This window comes from Eimeria mitis, genomic scaffold (genome assembly GCF_000499745.2).
Source record: "Eimeria mitis Houghton genomic scaffold, Emh_scaff728, whole genome shotgun sequence".
Classification (NCBI taxonomy): Eukaryota; Apicomplexa; class Conoidasida; order Eucoccidiorida; family Eimeriidae; genus Eimeria; species Eimeria mitis.
Window position 1 is genome coordinate 1 of NW_024015971.1, and position 15628 is coordinate 15628.

The following is a 15628-nucleotide window of genomic DNA, read 5'->3' on the forward strand; positions in this document are numbered from 1 at the left end:
CCTGCAGTACCTAGAGTGTTATGGAATCCCATCACCCCATCGTGTGAGCGAACTTGGATCCCTTCTACGCCTCACAGTTGTGTTTTTCATCTGCGTTTGTGTTGTCGTTGGGGGCACAAGACGCAGAGCGGCTGGACGGGACCAGTGGATCTACTCACGTGAGTGGGGTCAGGTTCCGAGGGCCGCATGATCCCTAAGGCCCCGAACTCCCCTTAGACTGGCGTTTCTGAAGGGGAGTTTCTCACATTTATCAGACACCGGTCGTAACCGGCAGTACTTACCCGCTAGATTTTGCGAAGTCTTCTTCAGGCCGTACGTGGCACGCACTCTACTGCCAAAACGAGTATACACTCCTAAAACACCGGACAGAGCATTTGCAAATCCTTGACAACAAAAGGCATCTTCCGTCCCCTTCCCTCCTCACTCACGAAGACTTCAGCTATTTGGTTAGTGATGCACTCCCACGACATCACTCCGGTCAGCCCTGCATTTCTACAACTTCCCTTGTATTTAGACTGAGTGACTTCGTTACTTCTCATTCTCATTCACTGAGAAGCGTCTGGAAGAGCGAGGTAGCGAAGATACTAGACCTGCGTTTGGATGGGCTCTCTGTTTTTCGTTGTCCGATCAACCTATAAACTGTAGATGCATCCGCAGCCAACAGATGTCACCAGAACACTAATGCCGGTATCTTTAGACTGCCTACAGACGAAGAGCACGGGCTTCCAGCAAAAAGGCAACAACGTTAGAGGTCTAACAAATGCAGCACAATCGGATGGAAAATATTTTATCCTGCGCAGAGGCAGGAGAGATATTAACAATCCGAACGAGTTTCCGGAGTGACTACGTGCCCTCATCAACGGACCGGTAGCGATTCAAAGAATGGGCATCTGCAGTCACTCCACCTAAAATTTGAGGGCTGGGAGCTCAACAAGTGTGAGCAGAGGAGCTCGGATCTTTATACTTCCGTGTTGTAGGAGCAACAACGGGCACAGTTTCTTTAAATATATGGCTGTCGGAAGCTCCTCTTACTCTGTGTTAAAGGAGCATATAAGGATTTGTGAGGCCTCTACAAATTTCAGCAGCTCTCTGTCACTGGAGGGCGCGATTGCCAAGGCCTCAGCAGAAAGGTTGCCGGCAGCTTTCCAACGCCACTCTTTCCGCCACTGCGGCTTGGCGGCAAAACGATCACAGAAGAGCTCAGAGTGATGAGTCCAGGTAGTGCCCCAATACCCTTCACGTCCGGCTGTGATTCTGGCCTTGTACACTATTGTCTGTGCTACAAAAACGGGCAGCTCAATTATCCTATGAGTTTAGCACTTCCAGCTTGCGGCTGGTTGGCCGGGCAGGTCCCTAGGCCAAACCTCTCTGCAACGGTGGTCTAAGGAGGTGCCGCTCAGCAAGTTGCGGTGCTAGCATAGAGGTAATTCGGTTATTGGAATCACACGCTTCCACAAAGGGGTTCTTATAAACTGGTGGACCCTAACGTGAGGAAAGGTCAGAATCGCCGGACGCTCCCCATGAGTAGCATTTCCTTCACGCTCATTCGTTCCTTCCACGGGTCCTCTCCGTTCACAGTGCATCGTGTGACTGGGCTTATGGGCCATCAGGGAACTTACCGGCACTACCAGAGCACTTTCTCATGGAAGTTGTTACCACTGTCCGAAAGTGTAGCCACTCGATCTCAGTATGCCCAGCAGCAGAGCCAAACGGTAGAGAGTAACCGTACCACACATTTTCTTCTTTGGCTCGGGTGTGAAGACCCAATGATTGAACTCACAACCGCAGCAAAGCCGCTACACTAGCCCTCTAAGACGTGCCGGTCAGAGAATTGCCCTACATTTGTTTTATAATACCGGAGTAACATTGACGCTTGTGTTTCGGACGGATATTGCACTCAGCCTAGGTTAGTAAGCCTCCTTCTTGCTTTCACTGCTACCCGCAGAACCGATGCAACTCGGGTACATCTCCCACAGCAAGCAATCGAACTGGATTCCCGCGTATAGGCACACAAGCTTGGCCCAGCATCTAACTTGCCAACCATAATCAGCAGGTTCAAGTTTCTGCCGCGCTTCTATTGTCTTGCTGTAAAGAAGGCTTGGCCTTCTTTCACGACCAAACGAGGCTGATCGCGTTTGCTAGTGGGGTAAATTGTTACAGGTCCCCACATTGGGTGCCTCCCTGTATCGACGTAAAACCTGCAATATGGGAGTCAGCAGATTCTCGAATGAAAAACCAGGAAAAGCAGTTAAACAACAACGTCGCTATCAAAGCTTTCTTTGATATTATATGGGGCACCTTGCTGAACTTGAGCAAGCCTGCAAGTCTTTTGCGGATCAGCCCCTACATCTGCTGTCCAGCCCCACGGCGCATGCATCTTCAGGAGCAGCCCCATGGTTCATAGTAATGCATTTTTCACTGGTTTTAAACGATACTTTTATATTAAACTTGTACAATGTAATATTTGAGTACAGTCTAAGTTGCTTTTGGCGCCAATGTTAAGTATTGTGTCAAGTGTATTCTTCAATATGCTTCAGACAATTCATGTCTAGCAACTTCTCGGTACTTCGACTGTATTTCCACCATGGGAAGCATCGGCGACAGACAACCGCCACGCCGGAATGTTAGCCTCTATTGGCAGGAAAAGGTCTGGTTGCTGCTGGACGGCCTTCAACTGTTGGCTATCCTACTATCCACTCTACAGCCATTCCTTCCCTATGGCTGGAACATTTGGACGAGGGGACTCGCACTTTTCCTCGTAGATATACCGACATTTCTGCGACCGCTTTCAACCACAAATGAATTGGGTCCTTATCCGCTCGATGCAGCGGGACGCGCAATCGTCCTGTTGTTGCTGTTGATAATAGTGGCGGTGCCTGCTGCAACATGGCCAAGACTTATTTATGCCTACGAACTTCATCAAAGGCAACTAGAACTCGACAAGATAAAAAAGGAGCAAGAGCTCCAGAGGCTTCGTCGACCTTCGCAAGCCCGCCCTTCTGTCACAGCCATGCTAGCGTGTTCGGTACAAACTTCCTCCCCGACCTTCGTTATGCGTTGCAAAACTACAGCACACAAAATATGCACGCAAGCTGTTCGGGTTTTCTATGGCGTAGTGGGAATAATCGCAAAACTGAGAGCGGCGATAACCCTGTTTTTCCTGCCGGCTTGCCTGGCGATAGAAATGCCTTTAATTTTCTGCAGCGACCAGGCTGAGACTTGTTCCTCGGCTGGGCTACTGATAGTTCGAATGGTGTGCTTCCTAGGCGTCTCGATTATTTTTGTACGTGCTGTGCTTGAGCTTTTGCACGATATGAGAAAGGCGACAGTAGCTCGGCACGGTAGACCGCAGGAGGAATATATTCAGCAGAGGGAACTAGAATATCTACTATACATAAACAGTGACTGGATGGAAAACAAGGTTTGGCTTGTTTCGTCGTTTAAGGGCGGACTGTTTCGAAGCTATTTTAGAATTTGGTTGCTATTCCTAAAGGCAGCGCTCATCGCATCCTCTTCTCTCCTAGGTCAGCGAAGCTCGCTGCCACCTACCGGACTCGGTTGGCTTGCAAGCTTGGGAGGCAGCCGTTCATCCGCCTTACCAATACAGGTGCAAGCTGAGTCTCTTGCTGATGCATTCCTTCAGGAACCACTGGGAGAAGCTGCCAGAATAACAACTGCAGCAGTGTTAATGCTCGTTTTTTCTTGTTTTGCCATTTGGAGACCTCCCTTTCGGTGCCACAGCAGCAACTGCTTACATATCCTTGTCTTCCTCCACTTAGTGGGCGTGACTGGCATAGGCTTGGCCGCAGCAGGATCAGGAGCCAAGACAAATTCGTTTCTTCTCTATTCCAACCAGCATTTGCTGCTTGCAGTCGTGCATGCAGTATCGTTCGGTCTTTTCTTTTGCCTTTTATTTTTATGCTGGATCTGGTGTTTCGTGCCGGCTGAGAGCCCTTTGCTTCTGCAGTACGAGCTCACGATGGGCTACAACAGCAACAGTTGCAGCAAGAGCAGATACGCCGCAGACGGTGGGGGGACAGTGGTCTCATTTTTCCACAACGTTTTCCTTGCTGCCGCCCTTCGATGGAAACAGTCGTGGTTTGCAAAGTGGACTGCAAGCCCTTACGACAGCTGGAGCAGCAGTGGCAGCGGTAGCACGCTGGACTTAGGGGAAGCAGAAATTAGGGAAAAGGACTATGCTTTACAACCCTTTGAGGCACCATGGCCTACAAGATATCAGCATGCTCGTTTCTGGATTCGGGTTGCTCCCAGGCTTGTGGAACAGCTTGTTACGTCGAGTCTTCTTGTTAAGCGTTACGCAGTAACGGAAAAACAACTGTTACCAGTGCATCTGGCCAACGCCGCATTCAGAGATCTCGAGGCTCTTGTTGTGCAGCACATAGGAGCTATCGAGGAAAGGGACACCAGGAGGCGGAGTCGACGCCAAAGCAGCAAGAAACTGGAACAAGAAAGCAAACAAACGCTCGAGCAGTGGCTGCAGGAAATCAGAGCTTCACCTTCCAAAGGTTTAGCTGCAGACATTGCCCACGATACTAGGCGAAACGGATCAATAGATGCAGCAGGCGAAGATAGCCCAAGTGGCTGGAAGGACAGCACGAAAGAAGAGAAGTTTGTGTTCGAACAGCAGCGTAAGGGGACGGACGATAGCTTATGGAGCATTGACAGCGCCGCGGCAGCGGCAGCTGAAAGCGCTGCGGCTGCAACGCCTCAAGCCCTCGCTTTTAGGCACTTAGAAAGGGCTGCACATCTTTCACGAGAGTTTAAACATGCCAAGCTCGAAGATTTGCAGCAACTGAAGACCATTACGAGGGCACTTGAATGGACGGTGGCTGAGGTGTTTGAGAAGATGTCAGGTGAGAGAAAAAAGCCCATGCCGTAAAGAAGGGAAAGACAGGTGTTTGGTTATCCTTCATGTTGTTGTAGCTTTTTCCGTGACAATTCGAGGGCTTCATCTAGTAATTCTGCATTATAGGTGTGGCCGTCCAGCTCATGTGGACATTTAATCTTGTTTGTTTCTGGGTTTGCCTACGTCGCAGCGATCCGCGCCGCCGCAGCTGAGGAGTCCATTTGGCAGGAAAGCGCAGCTCCGCCCCCCGAAACACAAAAACTTCTCCATGACTTTGCGCTGCATCTGAATAAGCGAAAGCGCCAGATGGCGTTACTGCAGCCCGTGAGACAGAAAATCCTACTGAAGCTCCTTGCTGTCAGGTTTCTCACTGACACTCCTCAGCAGCGGGAGAAAAGGGAAAGGGAAAAACGCAGGCAGGTTGCTCAGCTTTTCGGAGAGGAAAGCAGCATCCTTTTTTTTACACAACAAGGGTGAAAATTCAAATAATGCTTTTATATCATATCTCCAAACGCTGCTGTTACTGTGCGACGGGTTACTAGGGATCTGGTAACACAACAGTTTCTAGCCCAGTGTTTGAGCAAATTTTGCCAGACGAATCTGGGTTTTCGAAGTAGCCCCCCCTTTAGCTAGCGCACAGCTTTCAATCCTTCTGACTCTGTAACCCTTAGCTCCAGTGACGCGCATGACACGCATGGCCAAACGGGAACCAGAGAAAACAAATGTCACGGAGAGAGGGTTTTATCTAACGGCCGAGAAGATCCACCCCCCCATACTGCGTGTACTGGTTGGTCTGGCAAAGGGAACTGACGGTTAAGATACAACTATAGAATCTGATATATTTCTGTTGCACCGANGGTTGGTCTGGCAAAGGGAACTGACGGTTAAGATACAACTATAGAATCTGATATATTTCTGTTGCACCGAGTGTGGGGATAGAAGCTGGGATGAAGCTTAGTGCGAACGTCTCTTCAACATCCCAGGCCGCTTCCTCTCGCAGGGCGGGTCACGGTGCAGAGTGTTCTGAGGCCTCAGACAGAATAAGATGGAGAATGAAGGAGGAAAACTATTCTCTAGGCTGTTCTCTTTGTTATCGTGTTTAAGCAGATGAGATATCTCACGGGTTGTATTGGCAGAGTTTACTTGAAGGTCTGCCAATACAACCGAGTTTACTTGAAGGTCTTAGACAAGGTGTTGCAATGGAAACTGGTGCAAGATTTTAAGAAGCATGACATAAATAGGCTCTCACTCAAAAGCCCTAGTGTCCTGGGCATCCTAAACGAATCTCGGGATACCATCTGAGGGGCTGACTGATAAGAGCACACACCTTCAAAGTTGTGCGCATCCCAAACGAGTCTAGGCATAGCATGTGAGGGGCTGACTGATGAGAGCACACATCTTGAAATTCTTCTGCAGACCGTAGCAGCCTTTTTATGGATTCATAACACCACGCCCGGGGAGGGAACTCCAATCGCGACTAGGCAGAACGTCGGCCATTGTTTGACGTATCCAGTGGCGAGTGTCTCATCAATGTCGGAGGGCCGTATGATCGCGAACTGCCCAACCCGCCTTAGCTGTAATTTTGAAGATGCTTCTCACGTGCAATGCACGCTGCTGGGAAGGCAGCGCATAGGAAATGTATTCTACAAAATAGAATCGGCCGCCGGAGCCTATAGGGGGGGAAGCCGCTGCCCGATATGGTCAATATCAGTAAGCAGGGCTTAGAAATACGCATNCTATAGCCCTATAGGAATACGCATCAGGCCTCTACAGCCCCTAGGGAAAGTTCCCCTCTGCAAGTTGCAAAGAACTTTTTCAGTTCCGGATATTAGTGTAAGCTTTTCGGCAGTTCCCGATATTCGTATAGCCTTCTCTGCGGTTACCGACATTAGTGTAGCGTTCTCTGCGGCTTTGGTCTGCCCATCGCTAGTGCATTTTCCAGTCTTCGGTTTCGCGGGTGTTCGCTCCTCCACACGAAGCGATGTATATCACGAGGTGGACGACCACGTTTCCATGCATAACCAGGGCTTTTCGGCAGGGTGCAGAAACTTGAGAGTAGAAAAAGGCGGACGGACCAAAAGGATGCTTTCTAAGGCGTAATTGATGATTCCTAGGCTTTATTTTGCCTTGGTGCTGTAAGCTAAAGCGCGGGGCTGTTGGTCATTAGCTAGTGAGGATCGTCAGCCAGAGCGATTAGCCGAGTGTTTACTGCTCGCGTACCCTGTGTACGCGAAAGCGTCTGAATTGCACGTCGGTGACGGAATCGAACACCGATGCTTGCCAGCGAACAGTCGATGCTCGACTACATGAATGAAATTTGCCTGGCTTTTGACGTCGAATACTATTCAGAGCAAAGTATATTTCCCCGAACAGCCGCTGAGCTTCATCAAATCCAAATGCCCCAGCGGCTGTTCGGGCAAATATACTATGTACCGTATTCAGGGTGACCGATGAATTCTGATGGCGTGTAGATATCTTGTCCATTTTGTCCAATATAGCTATCGTTACTAATTCTGAGTAGGTTGCCGGCAAACCATCAACTGCATCAAGATAGAGACATGCCATCAGAACTGATCCGTCACCCTGAATAGTACACAAAGTATATTTTCCCGAACAGCCGCTGGGGCATTTGGATTCGATGAAGCTTAGCGGCTGTTCGGGGAAATATACTTTGCTTTGAATAGTATTCAACGCCAACTTGGACAAAACTCATCGCCTCTATTGCTCTCGACAAGCACATGTACTGCCGTGTAGTAGCTGGCAAGTCAAGATGCAGAAAGGTTCTCAATATGGAAATTCCCTGATGCTCTGCACGTTTGCCGGTTAGGTCTTGTACAGATTACGATACTACTGCAGTCTTTAGACTGTTGTTTCAGAGAGAAATGAAGCAAGCAAAAGAACAATGTTGTCTGATACAAGGAATGTGCGACTGGTTTTTGCGATAGTTCTATCTGAACGCACGGAGTACTGAAATTTTCTCATGCTTTCTGTAGACTGGTCAAGAGGCATGCTTTGGCAGTGCCCAAAATGGTAAATTGGTTACATATAATCCTTTATGTGGATTATGTGGCGAATATCATAGGGTTCAACGCCTATGTGGCTATTTCTACTCTTTTTGGATAGCTCTAAGGACACAGTAGTGCTGTTCCGATGATTAGCTTTAGGTCGGCTGTAGTCTATTTGAAATGGGGCAGGAAGGCTGATGTATACAGGTTGGACCAACAGCGGAACGGTGTTCACAGCATCTCTAGCAGTACATATAAAAATGTGAAACTGCCCAGGCTGGCTGCCGAAGATTGCTTTCCATCGGGCAGCCTACATGGGTTTTGGCGGACCCAAAAATTCCCCGGACACAAAATTTGCACGCCCACGACGGGTATTCTTAGCTGTCGAGGTGAACGGTAGAGTTCATTATCAGTAAAAATTGCAGAGGTTATGAAGGCGACGGCCGTAAGATGGGAAGTGATTAGGTCTATCTCTTACACAAGAACATACTTTTAGAGATTACATCCTGAAATCGGAAGCGGCCCGCATGCGGAATACAATGCAAAAAGACTGAGCCAGTGTCAGCTGACCAAGCCTAATTAGTTTTGCAATGTACACCAATATACGCTAATTTTTTTGCTTGAAATACGTCAAACAGTATTAGCTTGATACTCCAATTAAGGACAAGCACTAGGGGCTTCGAAAAGTTTTTATTCTTTCTGCTTATGTATAAAAGCACAAATCGATTTTTTTGTGGAGATAGCTGAGGGAGAAGTCGGCCTACTGGAAGGCTAGCGGGCTAGCTTTCTAGCGTAGGGAGAAGAATTTGTATTCACCACACCTACAGCTGAATGCAAGACGGAGCCCTCAAACAGTATACCTGCTTTCAAACAGCAGCAATACCTGCAGAATCCAATCGGGGACTTAACGGCTAAAGGTATCTGTGCGTTTCTACTGTTCAAGCTGTTTTGATGCCAGTAAGGGGGTTTCGCTTTCGTAAGCGTAACTGGCTGGTGACACGGAATTGGGATGTAAGCAACCACGTGTTACTATAACTCCTTATCAGAGGCAGGCACAGCAAGGATTGTGTTGATGCGTTTTGTTGCTTCCTTGTCTCTTTTCGTTGCTGTCTCCTGCAGCAAAGCGTTTTTCGCACAATGCCACTTTTCTCCAAAGGATTTAGCCAGAAGCTGAGTATTGCGCGATAACGGCTCACGGAGGGAAAATTTCAGCTTCGTTATTTCGCCACCATTTTCATGTTTTGCTGTTGAACGACCCTCGAGGTATTTTTCAGCTCCTCTCCATCCTCTGCCATGAAAACGTTCATTTCCCCTTGGCATATGGCAAAACAAAAGAAATGGGTTTGTCATCTACCACAATCTGTCGTTCAGCACGCATGAAGGCAAGGTTGAAAAAAATATCCGTTCTACAGAACCTTGCTAAAATCTGGGAAGCATCATCAAAACATAATAGGTTCGTCACACGCTGCTCCTTAAGAGGCCTGCTCTCTGATCCACCTACTGCATCTTATCCGAATCATAGCATGTATCTGGCAGAAGGCACTGCGACGAAAAGTGTAGGATAGAGGCATACACTATAGACTCGCCGCCCAGTCATAGACTATGAATGCCGCTAACCGCACATATGAAAGGATTTGTGTGGGTTTGGCAAGAAAGGGTGAGTATCGACTGGAGTGAAAGTAGATGGCACGCACTGCTCAACAAAAGCTTATGATGGAATGCCCGGGAAGCGAGGTTAACTGGTTTTGCAAATTCATCTAGGCTCTGTATGCTATGAAGTTGGTAATTGTAGAGGTTAACAGAAGCGATTTTTTCGGTGTGCAGATTGGCACTCAAATATTCTAAGGAATGTTCTTTGGAGGAATGCAAAAGCCAGAGGCATTTGGCATATAATCATTAGCACAAGGTGTTCATACCACATACGGAAACTGCCGCAGTTATCCGTTAGCTAGAAAATGAGATAGAGAGCTCGCAGTACGCACGGCAGGTCATTTGGCTGCACTTCAGGGAGTGGGTGCTACTTCTTCTACGCTACTCTAAATGGCTATTGCCAGCATGACCTTCGTTGAGGGGCGATTAGCCCCGCTTTTATTTTGCCCTGACCCCATGGAAATCTCCGCCTCCAAGGCGGAAACTAAAACTACGTGACTTACCCCATCGGTTAAATATACTATTCATTATACTACGTACAGGAATTTTCGTCAGCGGGTTCTTTTGTTGGAATCGCATGAAAAATTTGTTCGCGTTGATGGTTAGTGTGACCAGCTTAAGCTTGTCCTCATATACGGAGTTGCCCAGCGCAGCTGGCCAATTGTGTAGGATGAATCTACTCTGAGCTTAAAAAATATGGACGTTATTTATGCAATAAACGAACATGTCGCGTGGCTTTTTTTACCCCTCAGAGCTCTTCCCAGAATCCTCGATGACCACATTTTGCTCGTTTGCCGCGCCGTTCTATGGCCGCCCAGCTAGCGTAAACCCTAATCATCCGTTCTACTGAGAGTTGCTAAAATCTGGGAAGCATGAACAAAACCTAATGGGTTCATCACACGCTGCCTGTTAAGCGGCCTGCTCTCTGCTCCACATACTGCATTTTTTCCGCATCACAGGGTGTATGTGGCAGAAGCGAGTGCGAGGAAAAGTGTAGTAGGATGGACGCATACACCCTAGACTCCCGGCCCAGTAGTAGACTATCACTGCCGCTAACCGCACATATGAAACGATTTGCCTGGGTTCGGCAAGAAAGGGTGAGTATCCGCTGGACGGAAAATGGATGAGACGTACTGCTCCAAAGAACGATTTGATGAAATGCCGGCCAAACAAAGTTAACTGCTTTTGCCATTGCATTCAGGGTCTGTATGCTATACATTGGCGAATTGTAGTTATTGATAGAACCAATTTTTTCGGTGCAGGTTGCCTCTCGACCATTCCAAGCAATGTTCTTCGGGAGCATGCAAAAGCCAAAGGCACTTGTCATACAATAATTAGCACAAGCTGTTCACACCGCATACGGAAACTGCCAGTTATCTGTTAGGTAGGAGATGCGGTAGATAGCTCGCAGCACGGACGCTGCGTCCTGGGGCGCTACATCTTTTACGCTATTCTAAATTGGTTTTGCCCGCATGGCTTTCGTTGAGGAGCGATTAACTCTGATCCTATTTTGCCCGCACCCCATGGAAGACTCTGCTTCCAAGGCGGAAACTAAAGCTACGGGACTCAGCGCATCATGGTAAAATATACTATTCATTATACTACGTACAGCAATTGGCGTCAGGGGTTTCTTTTGTGTGACCAGCTAAACCTTGTCCTTATTTACAGAGTTGCCCAGTTGACCTGGCCAATTTGTGTAGCATGAACCTACCTTGAGCCTAAAAACTATGGCCCTTCTCTGTGCAATAACGAAAATATCGAGTGGTTGATTTAGTTCTCAGTGCCGTTTTCCAAGAATTCTGGATGACCACCTTTTGCTCGTTTGCCGCTCCATTGTATGGCTGTGCACTCGGCGATATCCAGAACATGTTTTGCTAATGTTGGTTTATCTATGCAGAGCTGTGGCGCGCAGCTGCGCTCAACCTTGGCTTCGCTGAATCTGATTAATTCATTGTATTTAACTCCTACACGTTTTGAGCTTTATCGGCACGCTGAGTCTCGTGAACCGATACTTTCCATGTAATACCATTATAGCCGAGCCTACGAAGGCAACTGGGCGTCGCTCCCAATCGCGCACTTCTAGTAGATATCCCGGCAAAAAAAAAGCTGATTAGTTCCAAAGAGGAAACATGCGAGTCTTCCTGCTTGTTCGACAAAGAAAGGTGTCATNGCGAATTTTTTTTTTTTGCCTGTTCTCAGCAAACTGCTTCTGCCGTATCCATTGTTGCAAGGAACAAAAATATTTTGGATGTTTTCCCAAAAAACCTGAACATCCGGGAGAAGAACCCTAGCTACTGCAACGCTATTCACGTACGCTCAAATTCTACGTCCTGCACAGATGCGCGAGAACAAAGACTGCGCTGTGCAGCAGAATATCCCAGGGAACCCGCCGGCTCGCACATGCATGGTGACAACTATCCGTAGCCCCTTGCACTGTAGTCCAGTTCACTGCCAGCTCAGTTCAGACTGGATTAGTCTTAAAGTCACGTCTCATTCTGAACGGAGCTGAACGCGCATATCAAGCTGCACAATAGACGCCGCTTGATCTGGAGTGCTTCCTTTCAAGAGTAGTGCCGTCCTCCTGCATCCCTATGGCAGTGTCGCGCCCTGTCAAACTCTACAGCCAATATATTCTAAAGGCAATAAAGATGGCTTCCTCGTCAACCTCAGAAACAGCATAATGTGAAAGGAAGCGCGCAGCACACTGCCGCCTAGATGTAGCCTAACTCTGCCCAACTCCTGCTTCCGTCTATCCAGCTGTCCGGGGCAAAAGTGCCAAGCTGAGCTCCGTCTGATCTATAGAAACCATCGTTGACAAGGTGAGGCACAGGTTGCGCTGCACTTTTTCGGGTGCAGCGCCTGCCTCGCACTAGTGCTGGCATGGGTATGTATATATTGCTGTTCGAGCGGTCTGTACTGCATCACACTCAGAGCCCACATGAGCTGCTACCGCCAACGAGCGGAAGCGTAGACTGCCTGCGCCTTTGCTCAAGGCCTCCATGGATAACTGCAGTCTGGACGGGCATGGAAGGAGAGGCCTTGCTGCTCGATGGTTTTAACAGGTCGGGCTTCAATGCATTGCAATTCTCTGATTTTGTATATGCTACAGCTGCGACTGAGGAAACCGTTTCCACGTCAAATCTCCCTCAGTAGCCTACCGACTACAACGTCAAGTACGGAGTACGCTAATGCTCCAGCAGCACACACCAAATTTCTGCCGACACAAAAAAGCAGCTGAACGGTCTCTTTACACCTGCCACAGGGCATTGTGGGCTGTACTGTGCCAAGATAAAGTGCACCCAATCCCACCTAGGACCTGCTCAGCCTCTCAGCAACATCTTTAGACAGAGAAGGAACGAGGGTATTCCGAAAGGAATGCCACTTAGGTCAATTGACACCCAGGGAGCTTGCAACGAATATTGCACCGGCGCCCCGCAGTGCCTTACCTGCCTTACGCTATCCCAGCCATAGTGTCTGGCTTGCGGTTGAGTATGGACCCCTTACACTGTAGTGGAAATAAGTGCCATTGCGGTGTTGGAATGGATCATTCCGCAGAGTGATGGCGGCAGTGCGCCAAAAGGGCATCAGATGTCCTATAGTGCCCTCTCAGCCCCTTCCTGGCGTCTGGGAGTGCTCAGGTACGCCGTACGCGACGTGGATTGCTTTCCTATCTTCAAATGCACGGGGCCTGCTAACCTCCCCTTCAAACGTTTCCTTGCCTTGTCCAGTGCGGCCTTTACACGATTCGTATTCATGCCTGGCAGGACACATCCACATGCACAGCAATACAAGCGCGCGACTAAGCCCACAAAGATATTTTCAATCTATGGCGGCTGGCACACTCTTCCGCCACTGCGCGTAGAGGGCCAATAAGCGAGATTCGCGCCTGAGATCCTCGGGACTTCCGTTACCAAGGGTACTTCGCTACGGTGCAGTTCCTTCGTTCTGTCGCTCCCCAATGGGACAGAAACACATTCATGTCTTCTGTTTCCTGGAGATCTTCTGTCGCCAGGATTGTGCCATCACTGGTGCGGTCAGCTTTCCTGTCGCCAGAATAAGTTAGTACAGACGCCGGCTGCTATCAGGCCAACAATGCTGGTTGCACCAGCCAGGATAGGCCTAGAGGATTCATTGAATCATCGAAAAAATGTTATATATAATAGACTCGGTGCACCTTGCACTTTTATGAACCGTTGAGACACCTGCAGAACCCTGATGTTCGTCTATAGGGATAACAGCCATAGAACCTCCGCTTCCGCTAGGAAGCAGGATCTCATTATAAGCTGGATGTGCCTCAACCGCTGATCAAAAAGCGAAGCAGCAGGGTGCCTTCCTGGTGTTGTCCAGCGTCGCGGCAGACGATTGATACTGATTTTACAGGGGACGCCGGATGCCATCTGGACTGGTCGATGAAACAGACATAGCTAATCACACCAGCCGGTTTTCAACCTCTAGTGGGGCGAGTTTTATGGCCTTTCGGGAAAGGTTTGGACCGGAGGAAGCACTGGGAGCTAACAAATATCGGCTTGGTATTTTGGGTACGCCTGCGCATCAAAACGTTTTGAGGAGGCTGGCGTCCAGCGCACGACCATCCGGAATTCGTTCTGACGGCCATCTGCAGCATGACGGTCACTTTCAATGGCAGCGATGCATATTTCATATTCGGCTGCGTGGTCGTGCACGGAGCGTAACCGAGCAATGCATTTTACCTACTATTCAACAACCTGCTTGAAGGCAGTTTAAAACCCTGGGAAGACGGCATTAGGTGCCCTGCAACTAACTTCGCCTCAGTACGTGGCCAACGCAAAAAGAATCTTCGTAGATAGGCCAATTACTGGGAATACAGGCCGCGATGTGCAAAAAATAGAAGTCAATAAGGAATATGAAAAGTGTGGCAGGGACCAACGGTAAAACGCCGAATGGCCCACCACCATCGCAGAAACGGTACCTCGCAACAGCCCTCCCCCGCTACACGTGAGCATACGTCGTAACCAAAAGTTTCCCTTCGAGTATTCGCGCTAACGTCAGATATACCACAGCTGGAGAGCAGCTAGTTTGATCCATACAAGGGAGTCCTCCCAATTCAAAATGCGAAGAAATTAAGGGAAAGGTTTAGCACACGATAGGTCGCAGCAACAAACCAAATATTCCGGGATTCTTTCTGGTGTTTTGCGCAGGCCACCATAGCATTCGTTGTCCTCTAATGTTTTGCTTCTTTTGCGAAGCTGTAGTAACTGCCAAAGACTCTCTGCCTTACGTGGCCCTTACGCAACATTTCTTTTCGCCTATACACCTCTAGAGACAATTCGACCAATGGCTGCTAACGAGAAATACCCGAACATGTAACAGTGCTTGGCCTGTAGACAGCCTATGAAGGCCCCGCTAATGACGTCAACACCGGTGACACCTGCACCTTCCGACTGTCATCCGGTGAACCCGCACCCTAGGCAAGCCTGCGCTAATACTGTTGTGCTCCAAGGACAACCTGGCAGGCCGCAATGCGCATCCTGCGTGCTGCAGGACTGGGCAGGGACCGAAGCAACCCAGCATACCAGCGGTAAACACTGCTGAAATGAGAGGCGCGTCATACTAGTCTGATGTAAGGCATTGACCAGGCAGAAGGTGAAGAGGTCATTATGCCAGGGGTGCCTGACTGAGGCAGCGGAGGGCATGATGGAGATTGCATTGGCGGGGCATTCTTGACGCAAGTTCATATAGTAGCTGTGGAATAACCCTCGCTTCTGCGGACTGAACGGGGGGGGTTTGCATTCGCTGCTACAGGCCTCCGGCTTTAAGCATCATTGTCGCCGGTGCAGTTAGGTTCCGAGGAGGCACAGGAAGAAGGACAATTCTGGCAAGAGGTTCCAGATGCATCCGAGAACAATGAGCAAACAATAAATGGGCCAGTCAGTAGATGAGCTGTCTCCTCGAATTCGGTGCAAGCTTCGTCGTCCAGGTGCAAGTTGCCTGCATATCCTGCAGGATAAATCAAGCGGTGATCAGATGGATTGCTTGGAAGGGGGAGGATGCAAGTGTAGTGAATACTCCCTACAATCACGGCAGCAATGCCGTGCTCGTTGTGAAGTGAGTGAGGGTTTTATGAATA

General features: G+C 48.9%; 1 protein-coding gene across 1 annotated transcript; it reads left to right on the forward strand.

The window, feature by feature from the left end:
• Positions 1-3979: 3979 nt before the first annotated feature.
• Positions 3980-5344, forward strand: EMH_0020890 (uncharacterized protein; the record flags this gene model as incomplete). Its single annotated transcript, XM_038023009.1, has 2 exons — positions 3980-4874; positions 5058-5344. The coding sequence occupies 2 exons, from the start codon at positions 3980-3982 to the stop codon at positions 5342-5344; spliced, it is 1182 nt and encodes a 393-aa protein (XP_037878863.1).
• Between the last annotated feature and the right edge of the window lie 10284 nt (positions 5345-15628).